General features: G+C 41.8%; 1 protein-coding gene across 1 annotated transcript; it reads right to left on the bottom strand.

Annotated features, from left to right (window-relative positions):
* Positions 1 to 1,714: 1,714 nt before the first annotated feature.
* NPY (neuropeptide Y) lies at positions 1,715 to 15,771 on the bottom strand. The gene is made up of 4 exons (XM_085226202.1): positions 9,825 to 15,771; positions 9,509 to 9,696; positions 4,911 to 4,991; positions 1,715 to 2,003 (listed from the first exon to the last, which is right to left on the bottom strand). The coding sequence occupies exons 2-4, from the start codon at positions 9,694 to 9,696 to the stop codon at positions 1,979 to 1,981; spliced, it is 294 nt and encodes a 97-aa protein (XP_085082328.1). The 5' UTR covers positions 9,825 to 15,771; the 3' UTR covers positions 1,715 to 1,978.
* Between the last annotated feature and the right edge of the window lie 4,512 nt (positions 15,772 to 20,283).

Raw genomic sequence — 20,283 nt, 5'->3', positions numbered from 1 at the left:
CCAGGTAATTGAGTGGAACTGTTCAGAATAAGCAATCAGCATGCGCTAATTCTCATCTCACTCTTTCCTTCTCCACTAAGGCATGTTTGCAATGGTAGTGCTAAGCAACATGAGTTCATTTTATCATCTACAGATTTTATCATTAGCACAGTCATTAATATAAATGTATAGTCATTAGGAATTACCAGGAATTAGAGATAATACGTAGCAGATACCTCACTAATCTTCAATTCTCTTTTTAACAATTACTCAAACCAGCACTGTATGGTGGACTCTCACTCAGTAGGTCCTGGCCTGCAGCTGATAGACTCCTGTAGTTCCACTAAGCACCAGTAAGATTCCAGTGGCACTCTGGAGTCCCTCTGAACACTGTCACTGCATTCGTAGCAATGCTTCGTATTGGAGGCCCCCAGATATTTTATCACTGAATCATAGAATCATCTACGTTGGAAAAGACCTTCAGGATTAAGTCTAACCATAAACCTGATCTGCTGAGTCCCATCACTAAACCATGTCCCTTAGTTCCTGGGACTGTTCTTACCCCTTACAATTTAACTGTGAAACCCATCAGCAAGCTTGTAAATGAGAGTATCGTGGCTGTAAGCAAAATTTATCTATTTAAGTGCCACCTAGATGTTTAATAAAAATGGAAAATATTTTAAGCTCTACTGAAGAAAGCATTATCAAAATAGGGGGCAAGACCACAGAATCTGGTAACACTTAGCGAATGCAGCGTTTCTAGGGATCTGGAACTGATTTGCACTGATGCATCTTTCCTGGAGGTAACAGCCACATGAAAACGTTTATACAGCAGGAATGAGATGTAAATGTACTAAATCTTCATGCTGACTCCTTTCCAATTTGGAACTTTTAATGTGCTTTATTATACAATGTTCAGTCCAGGTGTCTAAAAATAAGAATTTATTCCTGAAGCAGGAATGAAAAACCAACATTTGTGTCATGTTGCATACGACCACACTGCAAGATGAGTTTGTGTGAATTAAAATCATGTGCTGCCATCACATAATGTTACTTGAATAAAAACAGTGAAGGTTTCCTAAGAAGTCCTTGTGTCTAATTAACTCCTCGCTAGATTAATGATGAATTAATCAAAACGAAAACCTAAAGACAGTTCCCCTTGTCCCTGCTCCAGGAACTTTCTTGTGGAAACGAAAATGTGAAAGACTCCAAATGAGAGTAGTGCTCAGATTGCAGGTACACAAAGGCATGTGATTTACAAGAATATTCCTTTGATTAAGCAGCATGCCAATCAACTTAGGCAGTATGGCTGTAGAATTGTCCTGTTTTATGAGTTACTTTAAATCTTGCTTTCTGCTGCTCTGCATATTGTCAAAAATAAGATATTGTATCTATTTCATGTAAAATTCCTAATTCAAGCTTACATCCAAGTTTCAAACTAGTTTTGAGAAGTTAGAAGAATTAAGCCAGTATTTCATTGCTTAGTATTTCGAAAATGCTATTCGTTTTAATATATTTGTCAGTGTCAATACTAAGTTTTCAGTATGGTGATTATGAAAAATAGCTCAGAATATTATCTTCCTAAATTATTTGGCACACAATAAATTATTTTAAACTATTTGGGGTAAATCAAGCAGTTAAGTGCAGTTTGATGCTACGACAAATGGTGTCTTTGCACACTAATTACTGTAATAACTGTGATACTATTGTTGTCCATACCACTTTAGACTGTAGGGAGGTTATAATTCAGTTTTAATAGTTTAAAACAATTCTTTGCTATACCAATGACAACATTGCTTGTTTTCATTTAGTATGTTGTATTTTGGAATGCACAAATAATTTATTTAAATAAAAGTATATACAAATATGATGAAGGAAAAACTCTACAGAGTTCGGTACAATGGCTGCATGCACTGGGAATGATGCTATGATTTGCTTCAGAGGAGTGAAGTATGAATTGAAAACTAGGAAAAATTTGGATGGTGTGCTGAAAATCCCATCACCACATCGAAGGGTCTTCAAACCTGAAACATATTATGAATAGAAATCTATTAAACACATTGTAAAGTCCTTTTTGGAACTTTAAGAGTTAGAACTACTTAAAATTTTCATTTTAATAATAGCACCAATAAGGAATACATATCCACATTTGCAGTAGAAGACTCCCATCAAAACAGATGAACCTTGGATGGTCAAAAGTCTTGTAAACTATATTGAAATACATATGTATTTTAAGAGAGCTTTTTAGCTTTTAATCAGGAGCAAACAGTTTCCAGAGAGAATGTGCCGAACCAAGCCACATTGTGCTTTCAGCGTCTTCAAACAAAACTGAAATAATCATCCAATATGTTATCATCATATTCCACTGCTTAGTATCAAACATTTGAAATACATGCTGAAAGCAGTTCTGAGAGCAGGATTTGATCTAGTCATTCTCTGCTTATTCTGGCTACACAGAAAGATATTCGACAAGTTACCGCTGAACATGGAGAGAGATACATGGAAATAGATTTGCCATAGTTTCTGCCATCTAAATATTGGGTGGCTAGTCTTACCTAACCATCTAATCTGCCTCTACAGTCACTGGAGAGACACCAACACCCTGAGAGGGTAGTTAAGCCTGCCCATTTGAGGATGGAGTGGCTTATATGAGAGAGATCCACCTCTCCTGTTGACTACACAAGGAGCCTCCACAGCTCCTTCACATGAGATACTTGAGTTTCATAGAAGCAGAATGCATACTGTTATTGAGTCATAATTCCACAGGATCCACTAGATCAGAAAAACATCATCTCACTTTTTTGTTATAAGAACTTTTACTCAGGTCAAAGCACCTCCTTTTTTCAATTCCATAACTTCCTAACTTTCACTTGATTTCTGTAAGAAAATCTTTAAACATTGTTTGGATGCTCTGACACATGCTTATGCTATGATATTTTAGTCAGCAAAAGTGAAGTGCGGAATTCAGCCAGACATGCTGAACACAGTTAAGCTGTTTCTTAATACCTCAATGTTCAGTTTCAGAGAATGCATGAAATATGTCATCTAAGATACATGATGTTTTAGAATATCATTAATTTAAGTTTAGAATAATACCAGCCTGCCTTTAATTCATTTAGCTTAGTTTTCTCTAGGAGGAATGCTTATACAGACACACTTTACTTGGGCACATTTGATGTGTGTCCAACCTGTGGGGCTCCCCTAGTTTCGCTATGAGTACTCAAGCCCCCTGGAAAATTTCCACTAAGTCAGAGAAAGGTACAGATGTCTTGGAGAGAGTAAGCTCCTGATGTGTCATCAAACTTAGGGCTAGATAGAAAGAAGACATGATTATTTCCTCACATGGGGGTAAAAGCTGGAATGGGGTGAAGAATCCATACTGTGTTTTATCCTAAAAAACATATCCATAGGAAACTAAACATCATTGTTCCCAGTACTCACATAATTGTCATCAACGAATGACAAACATGTTTTTTTTTCTCAGTTTAAAGTGCTGTTACAGTGGGGGTATGAGATAAAAATCTGTTTCTCATCAATTCTTGATCTTAAATGCAGACTTGTTTGTTATTTCGCTCATGAGTCTTAGCTCCCTGGCGTGTTATAAATAGCATTATTGAAACAATAACAACCATAAAATTTTGTTGTAAAGGGGGGAAAATTACAGAGAGTATTAGACTTTGTACTACCCTCTGTCTTGCCTCAAATTCATGGCAGCGGAAATTTCCCATTATGTGAGAGTTCTGCTTTCTCATTACAAAACACAAAATAGTCTCAAGCATTTCAATGTACTCCATGCAGTTTTTTACATAAGCATATGCAGATAAAACCATTTCCCAACAGCTGTGGTTAGTCATCAAACCATAAATCAACATTCTTCCTACACATGGATCCGCAAAACTGATGGACACTCCACTGACAGCAAAGTTTTGGTCACCTCTTGGTGACATCATCATCCCCAAAGTCCAGTGCGACAAACTATTTCAGTTAATTATATAACTAGTTTAATGGAGCTTTCACACAATGGATGGAAGTGCAGAGCTTGGGGACTCCTGAGATGAGTGCTGCACAAAACATTTATTCCTGCAGCGGTGTTAGCAGCAAGCTTCATACTTTCAGTAAAGGCCTAAACTGAGCTTATTCATGATTTTTTGTGACTGAAATGAATGTTTTCTTTTACAACAAAATAAAAATAAAACCCCCTGTATTTACTTTTTCAGCATAGGCAGAGTAAGGGAAGATTTTCACAGTTGCGTAAATTGTGGTCACCACGACAGTATCTTACATTGTAACTTCAGTGTCATTACTTAATTATACATTATACATTTGAAATTCCAGTGCTGTTCAAAACACCACTGTTCTTTCAAACCAAGTGCAAGTGGAAATACAAAGGCCTTTTTTCCCCCACTTTATGAAACATTAGGTACAAAACAAGTGTGAAATACTGTATCTTAAAGAATAGTCATAGCTTTGCATTTGTAAATAAATATATCTGCACATTTATCACTCGTCACACCTCTTTAAAGGGGAAAAATGTCAACTTGTGGAGTAGGAAATAAATAAAAATATGCCATCTTTGGGGATCCAAAATGTAAGTGAATCATCATTGGGCATCAGTGCACAATTCTGTGCAATAAAGCCCAGTAAAGGGCAAGACTTACAGAATGCTTCCCCTCCTTCAGCCAGCAGGTTCTGCCTGCTCCCAAAATCAGGAAACAAGGAGCTTGGACTATATTGTACCTGGGAAAGCATTTCTTGCATTGATAGAATGATTCTTGTTCTTAACAAAGAAGTTGAAAATGTTTGTAAGGATATGTTTATCCAGCTGTTGGTGGCATGTGTTTTCTCCCTGTGAAACATGTTTATTGATAACAAATAGGACTGTTAAATCTAAGTTAGAAATGAAAGCCACTATAAAACTTCTTCAAACATACCGGGATCTAGGAATGTTTTCTGTGCTTTCCCTCAACAAGAGGTCTGAGATCAGTGTCTCTGGGCTTGATCTCTTTCCGTACCTAAGAAAAAAGAGGAAAAGTATATTTTTATTTATCTTGATATTTAATAATGAAGATTAAGCAGAAAACTATGAGGCAGGAAAAAAACTAAATACAGCTGATATAAAAACAACTTTGCAGCAAGTATTTTAATTAAATTGATCTATTCATATTAGAAAATGTTCTTCAGTATTTCTTTTAATATATATTTTTGACAATTGTTACCTGATAGTATTGAGCAATTCTATGTTTCTCAATTCGATGGATGTTCTTGAATATTCTAGGACCTTGATCCTTACTGATCTGAGTATGAAGGAGGAAGCAGTGCATGACAAGACCTCTGAGCATGTCATTCTTGCCTACAAACCCAGTTCCATCATCTCATTAATTTTCTCATTCTTTTACATACTGTTGTATCCTTCATTAGAAATTACATGAATGTAGAGTCAAATTTATCTATTATATGAAGAGTACACAAAATTCATGCATGCCATTGTGTCTGAAGAACTGGCCAAGATTTTTAAAAGCTAGCTAGTACATTTGGAGGTGCCCACTGCATACCAGATTAGGTCATAAAAACTAAGCTGCCCCAAGGCAGTAACCACTCCTGAACTGTGTGGCTATAGAAGAGAAAACACCCATCAGAATCAGCGTTCTTCTTTGGTTGAATAGGATATCATCTGCTACTTTTGTCTTATACTTACACAATGGCTGTCTATTTGTTTGTTGTTTCTTTTTTTTAAATCAAGGATATTTTACCAACAGTTTGTTCAACAGTTAAAATACAGCAATTCCTCATTCTAGGAAAGAATTTGCTCTCTTTTTTCTCAGAAAACAGAAGCAACACCAAATGGCCAGCTTGACCATAAGAACTCATGAGATTACCAGTGATAACTGTAACCAAATGCTCCCTAGGTTGGAAAGAATTAAGATCATGGTTTGTAACTTGTGTATGTAATTAGACTGAATCACAAAGTACATTAACAGATAATAGCTTTGTGAACATCACTTGAGTGAAATTCTAGCTCCAGAGAAGTAAAAGGTGCCATCAAAGACTTGCATTTTATCCCTTGCTATCAAGATAGTTCTCCAATGGCTTAATCTAGTTTTGGGGAGGGGGGCAAGTTTTATCAATTGATGTCTTACTCTCCTGAAAACTGGACACATTTCTCACTTTATCATTTTATTTCTCTTTGTATTACTGCCTCACCTTAGTCATTTTAGAATATCATATTTGTTCCAGAAAGACGAAGTATCAAATTCAGATTTTTAAAACAAATTTCTCAACCTAAACTGACTGAAAGGTTAAATGCTATTACAATAATGCATTCAAGCATGATGCTGAATAAAAAGCCATGCACTCTATCACCATAAAGGCATTTCTTTCCTGTTCCCTACTCCCTAATTAATAAAGATATGATCATGGCTTCAACTGAGGGGTAATCTAATTTGCCATTGTTTTTTAAGAAATTTATTTAACAAATCCAACAGCTTGCTCCAGCAGCTCACGTTTGGGCAAAAAGTCTCACTAAACTCTTGTAAAGTTTTCTCTGAGCAAGAAATAGATAGCAACCTTCAGTAATCAGAGATTTGCTCAAACAGTGAAAAAGACTCTTTTGGAGACACACGCATTATGTGAGTTCCTCCAGCATGGCAAGACCAGTGCTGCTACCTACACAGGACAGCCCCACTTTGTCCTGAAACAGCAAAGCTGCACATCAGCTGCTCCTTGGATGCACCAACTGGTGTGACCAAGGAGCAACTGTTCTTCCTACATCAGGTGCCAAACCTTCCAGTCTACCCCACAATTTTGCTGCTGGGAAACAACCATGGTACAGCTATAATGCAAAGAGGTCATGAGCAGTTGTGAAAGCAAAGCCTCAGTGCAGATATTCTCTCTTCTTCCAACTGCTTCATGCTTGCTCCGTGTCTTTGATGCACACTTTGAGACAACACAACACAAACACAGAAATTCAGGCTTTTTTGGTGTTTGGAAAAGGAAGAGGGCCTGTTGGTTACAGGACATGCAGGTAGCACCAAGCAGCAGGAGAAAAGATTCAAAGAAAGCTGGGCTCCGAAGAAAGCTCTCAAACAGTGCAGCACAGGGGTATGATGCAAGGACATGGGACATTTTTGAGGATAGAAGTGGGATTAATGCAAAGACACATGGACATCTGCAGTGTGAGTCTGCAGCTGTGCTGGTCACCTTAAGTTCTCTTCATCATCAGTGAAGATCTGGAACCTTGCAAACAATGGATTTCATTTGAAATGAAAAGTCTGAAGCAAGCCTGGAGTGCAACAGGTATCTATTTCCCTCAGATCACCTCACAGGAGTACAAAGCGGATGTATGCGTATGACTAAAGCCAAATGAGATGGGATGCGAAGGAGAAGAACCCTAAAGGAGAGAGGAAGCAAAGCAGCCACACAGACAAGGGCAAAAGTCAAGAAGAGAAGGAGGGTTTGGAAGGAGCTTCACAGGAGCCGGGGCGAAGATCTGGTGGATCCTGGTCACTCACAGAGAATGACACTCATGGCAGAAGCAGAAGGCTAAGCCAGAAGGCTGTTCATGATCACATAAATTTCAAACAAGAGTAGACAGATGAACTGAAGAGACAAAAAAGCATTGATCTCAATCCTTGCTGTCCCTCCCACAGCAAGCAGCTTGTGAACCTGCCCAGCCCCAGTGGCCTGCTCACATGGGGTGAGCCCTGGACCCTGCCACCTCCCCACCACAAGGCTGGTGGAACAAGCACCTAGGGCAGAGCCAAACACTTTAGCGAGATACAGCTCTGAGCATCTCTGCTGAAACAGACCAAGTGATACACAAGTTTACATCAGAATACTTATAAAGACAGCAATTCATTTTGCAAGTGGCTGTCACTGCTGAAGCAGGAGCTCTGTTACCTTATTTCTCTGCTGCTAATTCACCACAGAATAGAAAGAGCACAGTTCTGGTTGTTGGAGTGTTTGTTTTCAAGTTAAGCTTTCTAGACAGCTTTAAAATCAAGTTCTTGTTGTTGTGATTTTATCTGTCGGTTTTCTTTTAAATCCAGGTCAATCCTGGATTGATGGAACCTGAATGAGAAAACTGAAATTCTGAATTGTTTTGTCTATCACCAACTATTCCGTTCATTTCAGAGCCTAAATACAAGCGAAAGCAGTCTCAGTCCTTGAGCTGTGTACTTGCAGCCAAGTCATAAGCAAAGAAAGCTACACAAAGTTAAAGCAAGCACTTATCTAGTGCTTGGCAGCCCTGCTCATGGCAGGAGGTTGGAGCTAGATCTTTCAGGTCCCCTCTGACCTAAGTCACAGTATGGTTCTAGATTCTACATTTCTATAGTGGAGGATGAATATAGAAGGAGGGGGTTGTTCAGCCTTGTACCTTTTAAATCAGAAACAGAATCAAAAAAAGGTGGAGACATGAAACCAGCCTAGAGATCCCAGTGCATGCAAGAGAAAGGGGCAGCAGCAGGAACAGATTATTTCAGCAGTCATCTGACAAAAAGTTACAAGAGCACAGAGCAATGCACAGAAACACACTGCACACAAACAGCTGTGAATATTGCTTTAAAAGTCCAGGACTGAAGAACCATAATGTTATCAGCCTCCTCATCTCTGTTATGATATTAGCGCACAGGCAGACAATGTCATGGGTTTGCTGGGAAAGCTCTCAGCTACACCATAGCCTCCCTTCTGATTTAACTCTTCAGACTTCTACAGGAACAAATGCAAGCCTCTTATAGATCTCTCATCTGGTTTTGATATTAAACAAATAGCCAAATATGCCAAAAGTCTTCTGTGTCACGCACAGTTTAGGGACCTCAGGGAATACTTCTATTAATCAGTCTAAACTGGACAGATGTTCCCAAAGAAAATAATTTTATAGCAAAACGTTAACTTTTCTCAGCGTGAGCCTTCAGCACCCCCTTTAAGCAGCACAGTCACCCTCAGAATGCCAGCATGGGGCAAGGCAGCTTTAGGTCACACTCTTCTCTTTCAGCTTGGGCTCAAGTTCTTGCTTATGGTCTTGAGAGAGTTTTTGTCAGACTACTGGGGTTTTTTGGCATTCGCTGCTCTATTAAGTAGCTGACAAAGCGTTTCAATTCCTACAACTTCTCAGCAAAGGGCACTTTTTTCCAGTGAAACCTTCACTCGTCAGTGGCAGTGACAGGAGAGTGAAACAGCTCCTACTGCCCTGCCTCATCCTCCCCAGAGTTAGTTACATTTTCTCTCAATTTTGAGGAGGACTCTCCCCTTGCCCACTGCCCTGTGGACATGCTCCTGCCCACCAACCCGGGTGTGCCAGGTACCAGAAAGGACTGAAGGAGAGGATGCAGCGTCGAGGCAGGTGGAAATCCACCTCCACATCCAAGGAGCGCGGGCACCACATCCTAACCCTCGCCGGCAGCTTTCCTGAAGGAACTGAGGTGAGACCCTCGGCCGCGAGGGGCATCCCACTCCCCTCCCTCCCGCCTTGCCCCAGGAGAAGGGCAGCCCAGCGAGCGGGAAGGGGGACGCTGCCGGGCCCGCCGCCTACCTCTGCCTGGTGATGAGGTTGATGTAGTGCCTCAGAGCCGAGTAGTATCTGGCCATGTCCTCTGCGGGAGCGTCCTCGCCGGGGCTGTCCGGTTTGGAGGGGTACGCTTCTGCCAGCGTCCCCAGGCAGACCAGCAGCGACAGGGCGAAAGTCAGCACCGACACCCACAGCCTCATGGTGCCCTGCATCTGGACGGCGAGCGGGGGAGAGCGGCCGTCAGCGCCCGCCCCGACGGCAGAGCAGCGCGGCCGATCCCCGGCGCGCAGCCCCGCGACCCCCGGCCCCATCCCCGCGCCCACCCCGTCGCGGTACTCACGGTGGCGGTTGCAGCGGAGCGGCTCTGGGCGAGGCTTGGCGCTTCTTGCCCGTGGGTCGGGGCTCCCGAGTGCGGGACTCCGTGCCTCGCCGGGGTGTTTTAAGGCTTCCCCGGCAGGCAGGAGGGGCCTTGGGCGATCACGCCTCGTCAGCCCCGGCCCCCTCTGCCAAACCTCCGCCTGCGCCCTGCCCCGGGAGGGGCACCGGGCGGGGCCGGGCGCCGCTGCCGTCCCCCGCATCGCGAGCACCGGCAGGGGAGCAAATCCCGCTCCGGGGTACCGAACGGCCCCGGGGGTCCCCGATGTGGCTGTCCGAGAGCGGCAGGGGAGGGGGAACCGGGGTGGGAGGAAGTGTATCCATCCCGAGGCATCGGGGGGATCCCAGCCCGGATCTGCTTAGCGGGATGCTGCCCGACCCGGTACCAAGGAAGCGTGGAAGAAGGTTTTAAGGTTTGGGCCATCCAGAAATGCCAAATCAGTGCCCCAGGCTCAGGCATTGCCCCCACTAAATAAATACACTTCGAAGGTTACCTGCCCAGGGAACTGGCAGCAATGAAATTATCACTGTGCACTCACTGCCGGGATGGCCCTGCGTACCCATGGCTGTCTTCTGAGATAATGTCCTAAATCTTATTGTGTTATATTTCTGTGCCTTAACAACACACCACAGCAAACAGCCCACCAGTGCCATGGGATCCTGCTCTGACCCACGGTGGTTGCCCCCTGCTGAATGGCACATGACAGCTTCTCACAGGATGAGGCTGCAGGGACCGATCTGTCCAAGGTGCCTGATTTTGGGGTCTCTTTAAACTTGCCCGGACCTTGAGTCCTTAAAGAGAAATGGGCACCTTACAGCGAGTTAACCCCTCATACAATGGAGCTCTGAGACGAGGCAGAGTTCAAAAAACGTTTGGTCAGTGCTCTCAGAAATATGGTTTGAGTTTAGGTGGTGCTGTGTGGAGCCAGGAGTTGGATTCAATAATCCTAGTGAGTCCCTTCCAACTGAGGGTATTCTATTGTTCTGTGATTCTAAGCAGGGTGGGCATCCCTCAGCAACATGTCATTCTGCACTGATGGCAGCAGAGTGCTGACGATGGGTAGCGTGAAGCCAACTCAGACAAAGTTTCTGTATTCGTTGAGGAGTTTGGTAGAGTTAGCAACTACTCATACATATTAGTAAAATTGAATTAATTCTTTAGAAACAGGTAATCTGATTAGTGTCTTGATGACCAATGACTAATTCCAGTTGGAATGACAAATCATGACTCTAAACAGATCTTATTTTTGCTGTAATTTGAAGGTAAGATAACAACCGCACAAGTAAGAATATCAGACATACTGACAGAAAGCTTTAAGACATCTTCTAAAATTGTATTATGCATATAATACATCATAGGTATTCATTGCTATAGTTATTAATATATGTAGTTACTGCTTTAATGCTCATAGAACATATTTTGAAAAACAATAATCAGGCAAGAGTAAAGCTGGAAATCATTTCCATCACTCTACATTGCCCCCAAAACCGTTATCAAGTAAATGACTCCTGCAGCATGCGAGGAAACTCACTGGTCTGTGTCCATCTCAAGCCATGGAAGCAAAGAAAATTCCAAAGCTCTTAACGTCAAAGTATTTTGAATTCTTCATGACTCAGTAGTGCATTGGCCACGAGCCTTACAGCAAGATTGCAGCTCTCTTTTATCAAATGCTGCCTGAAGAATTTTAATGCATGTAAGGAACTTTCCATGGCATAGCCAAAGACTCCAGCTTCTGACTGCAGCATAGCCACGGACAGGGTAACACCGTGCCCTACAGTGTGGCCTTGCTGCACCCCATGCACTCTGTTCCCCCAGCAGCAACACTGCTGCAGCAACACTGAAGAACACTGAAGGTGTTCATGTTGACTCAACATAAAATCATAGAATCATTAAGGCTGGAAAAGACCACTAAGATCATCTAGTCCAGCCACCAACCCATCCCCACCATGCCCACTGACCATGTCCCTCATCACCACATCTGTACTGTTCTCAAACTCCTCCAGGGATGGTGACTCCATCACCTCCTTGGGCAGCCTGTGCCACTGCATCACCACACTGTCACAGAAAATTTTTTTCCAGATATCCAACATGAACCTCTTCTGGTGCAACTTGAGGCCATTACATCTCATCCTATCACTTACATACCTGGAATAAGAGGCCAACCACCACCTTGCCACAACCTCCTTTCAGGCAGTTGAAGAGATATAAGGTCTTCCCTGAGCCTCCTCTTCTCCACACTGAACAATCCCAGTTCCCTCAGCCTCTCTCCATAAGAACTGTGCTCCAGACCCTTCACAGCTTCATTACCTTTCTCTGAACATGGTCCAGAGCCAAAACTGAACAGAGTACTCAGGTGCAGCTTCACCATTGCTGAGTACAGAGGGAGGATCAGCTCTCTGCTCCTGCTGGCTACACTGTTTCTGACACAAGACAGGATGCCATTGGCCTTCTTGGCCACCTGGGCACGCTGCTGGCTCATGTTCAGTTATCTGTCCACTAACACTCCCAGATCCTTTTCCTCTATAGCTTTCCATCCATTCTGCCCCAAACCTGTAGCACTGCATGGTATTGTTGTGACCAAAGCGCAGGATCTGGCACTTGATCAGAAGGAGCCTGAGCCCTGTGACACTGCAAATGTGAGCAACTGTGCTTTGCTTCTATCACTTTACCTGTGCCACACCAAATCCATCAAGCTACCAAATCCAAATCTTGCACCCATCTGGTTTGTCAGCTCTGAGGGGTGCAGGGAACCAGCAGGGACAGCACTGCAGCCCAACACAGAAAGAAGACATGCCATCACAACAGTACTCTGCTCCAGCCTGGCTCTGCCACAACCACCTCCTGTGCCCTCAGCTCTGGACGTGACTTTCTCACCTTTAAACCATTTCACAAGCATCTCCCAGTCACGCCTGTGTGGGGTGCCAAACAATACCACTTGCTGCATAATTTCAGGATATTACTTCTCATACAGTTCCAGCATTCAATTTAGGAAATCCCAAGTGATTAATCCAACATTTTAAACCAAATGATTTAGGAGGAAATTGTTCCAGTGTTAACTCCTGCTTCTGCTCTCAGCATTCCTACACAGGCTATAGCCTGGAAAGACACTCTGTCCTCCACAGTGCCGATTTCTGCAGCAGTGCTGAAGCACTGCTTGCTGTCAGAGGTGTGCATACACCCTATTCCGTCTTTCAGGATTAAGAAGACACCTTAGAGACTTCTTGAGGATGGAAACTTTTGTGTTTGAATAGAGAGCAATGGAGGGTACATCACTGTGGGGAAAAAGTGAAAAGGAAGATAATAATCAGATCTTATCTGTGTTTTAGTGACATGGTATGTAAAGATTCAAGCTGATTAGCCTACAAATATCAGACAACACCATGAACGTGAAGATGTCCAACATATCTTTCCACAAGCAGCACGAAGGTGTAATAAAATAAAGCCATTTATTAATGGCAATATATATGCGTGTTCTTTGCCATAATTAAAACTAAATGTAGTATTATTAAATTTGGAAACAATGTTAATTATAGCATGCTTTTTGTGGTATTCACTGAATTAAAGCTTTATTATTATTATTATTATTATTATTACAAATATACACGATTACATTTGGACTAGTTGATCTTAGTGGCCTTTTCCAACCTTAATGATTCTATGACCGTATGATCAGTGATCTTGAATTACCATTCTGTAACAGCCCACTAATAGCTCTTGTTTTAAATACAAGAACAAGGCATCTGCAAGTACAAGGAAAGCGTTAAAAACTGGAGCCCCCAGGAAGATAGATGAGCTACCAGGGACCTGGAAATGGCAGATCTTATCATCTGATGTTGCCTGCACTCTTGCAATTAAAATGTCTCACTAAAGGTTTCCGAAGCTGAGCAAATCGTCCAGAAATGCTCAAACTTTGGGACTGGAAGTTCAGTCAGATAAGCACTGTATAATTATTCAGTAGTCACATGAATTTATCTAAACCTATTTGGACAGAAAATTGGCCTGTTGATTTACAAAATCTCTCTCACGCACTTTACAGTATTGCCGATTTCAGTCTGCTTAAAAACACGTTCAGAATTGCTACTCACTGTACTTTGATGCATCACACCAATACACATTTCCAGACTTCTATGGGCTCCTTTCAGTGCTTTTATTCAGCTGTCCTGTGCATAGCAGTAAGAGTTGAACAGAACATCCTGTAATCCCAGAGCAATGACCCCTCCTGGCTACTTGGTAATAGCACTGTTTTCAAGAAGCGTATTTGTGAATCCAGTAAATGTTAAGAAGGTTCATTATATTCCACCAAAAGTATGGTTCTGGCTAAAAACAAACTACATGAGAACAGAAGACAAAGGAAAATCCAGTGATTAAACCAAAAGCCCATCTGCCTTGTCTTCAGTAGCACCTAGAATGGGTTTCTAAAGCTTTCATTCAGAACAGGAAAAGCATGCTACTCTGTTTGCTCAGTATACTTTCCCAACTTGTAGAAAACTGTGCTCAGGAACATTTAAGAGGGATACCCAGCAGGGCAAGGGAGGTTATCACTCCCCTCTGCTCTGCCCCTGTGAGGCCCCATCTGCAGTAGTGTCCAGGCCTGAAGCCCCCAGCAAAAGAAAGACATGGAGCTGCTGGAGTGGATCCAGAAGAGAGCTACAAAGATGACCAGAAGGCTGGAGCACCTCTTTGAAGAAAAGTTGAGGGAGCTGGGCTTGTTCAGCCTGGAAAAGAGAGGCTCTGGGAAGACCTCACTGCAACCTTGAAGGGAGCTTATACACAGGAGGGAAATAAGCTTTTTATATGGGTAGAGAGTGACAGGAGAAGGGGGGATGGCTTTTAGCTAAGAGGAGAAATTCAGGCTAGACATCAGGGGGAAATTCTTCACTGAGAGAATGGTGTGGTTCTGGCACAGGCTGCCCAAAAGAAGCTGTGAGTGCCCCATCTCTCAAGGCATTCAAGGCCAGGTTCAAGGCCATGGGCAGCCTGATTTGGTGGGCAGCAGCCCTGCCCATAGCAGGGGATTGAAACTAGATGATCTTTAAGGTTTCTTTCAACCCAAGCCATTCTACAACTTTGCAATTTAGCAGCCCTCCTTGGCATGGACCACTTCTAGCGGTGCATGAACAGCTCCCATACAACCACTGGACTGTAAGCTGCAGAACTAAGATGGAATAAATTGTTATTTAAGTCTACGTTGTTCAGGTTGAAGGCCCTGCAAAAAATTGACTCACAGTCATTGCAGCATATGACTAGAAATCAGAAAAATAAAACCTGGTTTCAGTGGAATCTTAAAATGAAAGCTGTTGGGTGTTATATTTTTTTTCTGAAAACACTGGCAGAGAGACTTCTGAAATGGCACAACAAGGTCAGAGGGCCATCAGCAATTGTCCCAGGGACATATGGTAAAAAGCTCTGTTTTGACATGAATGCAATGATACTCAAATAAGCAGCAGAACTGTAAGCAGTACTTGCAACTATAATGACATTTGTTTTGTTGCACCTTCTTTTCTTTCGTACTCCTTCAGGACAAAAGAACTACAAAGAGAGATTGGGATGGAGATCAGAATGCAACCTCTGGGAACACGTCTACTGCTGAGACCAAAGTCAGGAAGGAACAGCTTACGAGAAGGTAGTGGTATAAAGCAAATGAATCAAAACAGTGTTTATATCAGAAACAGAAATTTATCCTCACTGAAAGAAAGTGATTTTTCGTTCATGTAAGATGAAGAAGTTGGCAAAGGTGTCATGACTTAAAGACAATCAGAATTACTAGAAATAACCGTTCTCTGCCTCAGAGTACATCTTGACTTCAATCCTGTTAAGGAGGGAAATTGGAGAAAAAGTGAGAGAAGCCCAAACACACTGCATTGTGAGATTGTGCTGAGATGACTCTGCCTGAAAAGGCAAATGGCAAAAACTTGCCTGAAAAACAAGAGGTAGCAGAGGTTGATGGGATTGTGCCAAGGACTGAAGAAATCCAATCACGCTCATACAGAGAACGGTCACACAACTTACCTGCAGGGAATAAATCAGAGAGGCAGATATACAAAAGACATCTGCAAAGGCTTCTGAAAAACACTCCTATGTGTGTTCTTTTATAGAGTATTACCACTTACTGATACGTGCACATCAATGAATTCATCTACATTCGAGGCACAGGAGCTGAAAAACTTCTTTATGCTTAAATGTAGATATTATACAGACCAAAAATAAAAATAAAAATAAATAAATCTCCCAGCAGATTAACAGCCCAAGCACAGTCAGAGTCACTTTTGCTTCCTGTCCTGAAACAGTGACACGGCTGAGAGTAAACTTTATCCCGGATGGCTTCAGAATTTTGTATGCTGGATGCTTTATCACTCACCAAGGCATGCAGCGCAGGAAATCTCTGGCACTAAAGCTACAGCACTTTTAAAAGGGGATCTAAACATGGAGATGGGGTGGTATAGTGATGAGCTCAATGGTAATACACGATGGGATTTACTAGCTTTGACTATCTAAAAAGTAGGCTCCTGATTTAAGTGGCCCAGACTCACTCTGTGGTCAAAACAAGAAAAAGGCTAGTGGCTGCAGAGTATTTCACCTAAGGTAAGTATCTCCACAACTAAGACTCCGTTGGGAGATGCCCCTCTCTCCCTGTCCTCTTAAAACACAGAGATCGTAGGCTACCCAGCTAAGCACAGTCAAAGAAACCAATAACAAAACACACACTGGTGGCAGGGAATCCTCAGCCATCATAAGGGCTTAGATTCCACAGAGGACCACCACAGCTGTCTGCGTTAGAGATCATTCTTCACTGACATCATGATATCCACATTCAAAAAGGCATAGGGTTTAGGAAAGGGTCATATATTTAGGACAGCATCATGAAAATGGGATGGTCTCACAGAGCAGGGACACATGGAAATGCCTTGACACCCTCCTAAAAAGGTGTCCAAATAGTCTTAGGGGTGCTCTGGACTTGAACAGTTTATCTGTATCTTAGTAACAGATTTTAATTCACGTCTAGTGGATGAGCTCTATCAGATAAATTCCATGTTCAACCATTAATTCAGTAAATCTGACATCAGGAAAGAGATTGCTTATCTATTATTCTGTGGTTTTGTGGTTTTTTTTCTTCCTAACTGGTACAGTGTGGAGTGTAAGAGCATGGCAACTGCAATGGTAACCACAGGTTTATTTTGGATATGAAAAGCACAAGAATATGAGTAACAAATTCTATCTTAGAAACATATGTTTTCTAAAAAGTTCTCGTAGTATTAGAATCAATTATTTCTTATTTTAATTCTTATTGTTTACTTCTAATCCACTCACACACATTTGTGTCAGGCACTACAGTCCCAGAAGGTCCATCAAAACACATCTTCAAAAAGCATGACTGAAAATGGATTCTGCCTGATGTAAGCACACATGTATGCTTTTTTCCTTTGCTTGTAGTTTGACAATATGTGGTTATTTACCAACATCATACTTTATTTTACAAAAATTAGCAGTGATATTCTTTATGCAAGTAGAACCAATTGGACGAGAGCTGATACGGTGGCCCTCAACCTGCCATTGTGCTGTTGGTAATTTCACCCTTTAATTGCCATCTGCTGAGAGACTGCATGGGTAAATACGGAGTTATCCACTTTGTAATCTATAACTGAGGTTAAGATATTGCGGAAAAGCCTTTTTTGTACACTCTCCCTTGAGAAAAGGAACACACTTAAGCACTTTTGGTTCTCTCTTTGCATTATTCCAACCTCCACTCATAGCACGAAAATACAAAAGGATTTGCTGGAGCGATAGCACTTGAATAGGAGCCAAAGTCTGGGAAGTATCAGCGTGGGCAGGCTGGAAGGATCGCCTGCAAGCTGGAAGCCAAATGTGGCATGCAGCCAGCCATGCCACATGTGCAAGGGCAGGGCTCTGCCGATGTCTGAGGGACGGCTTGCAGGAAGACACCAGGCTGTGGGAAATCTTGCTTGAATTCTCAGGAGTTTCAAGGAGGTGTATGTTAGTGCAGCTTTTGGCCTTTGCTCTGCAAACCGCAGCTGGCAAAACACGGATTTGCTATGCAGCGTGTCCATTCTTTGAAAGAAAGACAACCAGGATACTCAAAGACCTGATTTTTCTTTTTAAGGTACCCATCCCTACAGTATTTGCAACCATAGAAAGTATGCGTGTCTCTGAAATTATCTGTACATCTGTTTCTGGCCTTATAAATACAATGCCCCATAAAGGACTTGCCAAACCTGTGATCATTTGCACACCACAGTATGTTCAAAAGGAACAAATAAAACATTGTTTCCAGGAAGCAAAATCTCAGCTGTGCAGTGTAATACCCCAAAATTTATTTGTTTCATAGCAGTCAAAACTCCTGCGGTTATAAGAACTGACATGATCGCTAACACTGACAGAGATATTCTGGTATTTGCTTGGATAACTTCTGTAGTTTTCTTCTGCTTTTAATTGTCCAAAATATAGTAGTGGTTTCCCGTTCTTCAGAAGTTGCCAGATTTTTTTCTTTTTTTTTTGCCAAGTAGAAGAAAATCACAATCCAAAGATCTATTATTTAAAGGTGTTAGATCAAACTGGTCCCTATTGTAACCTCCTTAGTCTCAGAGGTGCTTTTCCATTGTGACAGATCTACTGCCATGATGAATTAGCACATCTGCTTTTAATATACTGGCCTTACAGCTCAAAATTAATACGTCATTACTTTTGCATTGTCATGATGATAATATTATTGAATTTATATTCTCATATATATATATATATAAAAGTACAGGTGACAGCAAAACATGGACAGAAATGAAACAAAATCACCCCAATTCCAAACAGATAAATGGAAATACCCAGGAAAACCTTTGCTTATCTTGAGGTTTTATCTGCATTAGCTCCTGTAAAAGATGTACTAATTCATCTGCCGCTCAGGCTATGTAATTATTAATGGAAATAGTTCTAAATACGATGTCACAGAACATGATAGCCTTTTTAATTACAGTGTGGCTACCTGATCACCTCATATCAGGGACAGGACTCTTATCAGCTATGTTTCAAAAACAGTTTCAGATATATTTTCAGGTGCAACCTAAATCCTACTGTTTACTGTGTTTGAAACCAGTGCTTTCAGCATGCTTCTGCTGTCAGAGGATCTTAACATTCAGTAATGAGAAGGATACTAGAAGTGTGGTACAAGAAATTCACAAAAGGGGGTCTCTTGGAGCCTGACTGTCCAGTTCAATGTATTTTACAAAAATCAGATTTGGTCCCTGCCCTTGTAGGAAGTTCAAATAAAAGTTAGCCAAGCCCAGTAAATTACTGAAGAGGATCCATACAAAAAGAGTGTTCTCAATTACCATGTAGCATCACCATCTGACTGGGGAGGCTTTTTAGTCCTGTGCAGCTTTTAGGGATGATCTAGAAATTTGGTCATCATATTAAATATCTACATGAATATTTTCAGCATATTCCCGCTATGCAAAATTTTCTGGACTCAGGAAAAGTTTAATCACTTCAACAACCAAACTGCAGTTGCTCCAACCTGTAGAGGAGCATGAGTGGCCCTAAAAAGTCTGCTACTATCAAAATGGAGCTATCAAGGGACTTTGAACACTTTCAGCCACACTGCTAAAGAATCACACTCTAGATCTCACATGATGACTTATCCCACCTTACCCCATTTGCCACCTCAGTTCCCGTTTACGTGGCTCTGAGGCACAAAGACTTTTGCTTTTATTTTGGTCTGCTAATTTAAAGTTAATCCTGAGATCAGCTTAGTCACCAGGCTCAGACTGTGCTGCATGTCTCTGCAAGCATGAGCACTGAGCAGACTAAATCTAGGCTAAGAGCATCTCCAGTGAGGAGCCACCTCATCCTTCTAGATCAGAATGTTGTTCTGCCATTCCCCTGCAATTTCAGGTTTCTGGGTGACCTGGTTTCCATTCTGGCAGGGCTAGTGTAGGAGTTGTCCCTGTCAGTGATCCCAGAATTCCTCTCAATTGGCTTCAGCACTGCTGATAAAGGTGTGCTAACTCTTATCAAGAGGATCTACGACAGCCAGCACTCAGAAACCATTGATAGAAGTTTTGGCTTTTATTTCCCTTATTGTTTCACTTATTCATTGGGATTACTTTTTAAGCAAATTGTTAGGCCTCCTGAGTCCAAATCACTGGGTATAAAAAGATCGGTGGACAAAATGAGAATGATCACTTGGAGATGTTCAAGATCACACCAGCTAAAAATCAATTTTTACTTATTACAAAAAGTAAAAGTCACAATTAAAATTTAGAAAGAAAAGAACAATCACACAGAAGAAAAGAGAAAGCCATAGATAGAAAACAAGTGATTATGCACATTTGAATGTATACTATAAGTAAGGAGTTTTAACACAAGAAATCTGGTGATGAAAAAGGATGAAAATTTATGCTAAATTGGGCTAACA

The sequence above is a fragment of the Meleagris gallopavo genome, chromosome 6 (genome assembly GCF_905368555.1).
Source record: "Meleagris gallopavo chromosome 6, MGAL_WU_HG_1.1, whole genome shotgun sequence".
Lineage (NCBI taxonomy): Eukaryota > Metazoa > Chordata > Aves > Galliformes > Phasianidae > Meleagris > Meleagris gallopavo.
This window is presented reverse-complemented; position numbering and strand designations above follow the sequence as displayed.

Excerpts from the sequence above, each read along its gene's own strand:
- NPY (XM_085226202.1), bottom strand. The coding sequence starts at position 9,696 with ATGCAGGGCACCATGAGGCTGTGGGTGTCGGTGCTGACTTTCGCCCTG. Across the intron at positions 4,992-9,508 it reads AACCTCATCACCAGGCAGAG|GTACGGAAAGAGATCAAGCC; the intron begins GTAGGCGGCGGG and ends CTTTTTTCTTAG. Across the intron at positions 2,004-4,910 it reads GAAAACATTCCTAGATCCCG|GTTTGAAGACCCTTCGATGT; the intron begins GTATGTTTGAAG and ends AATATGTTTCAG.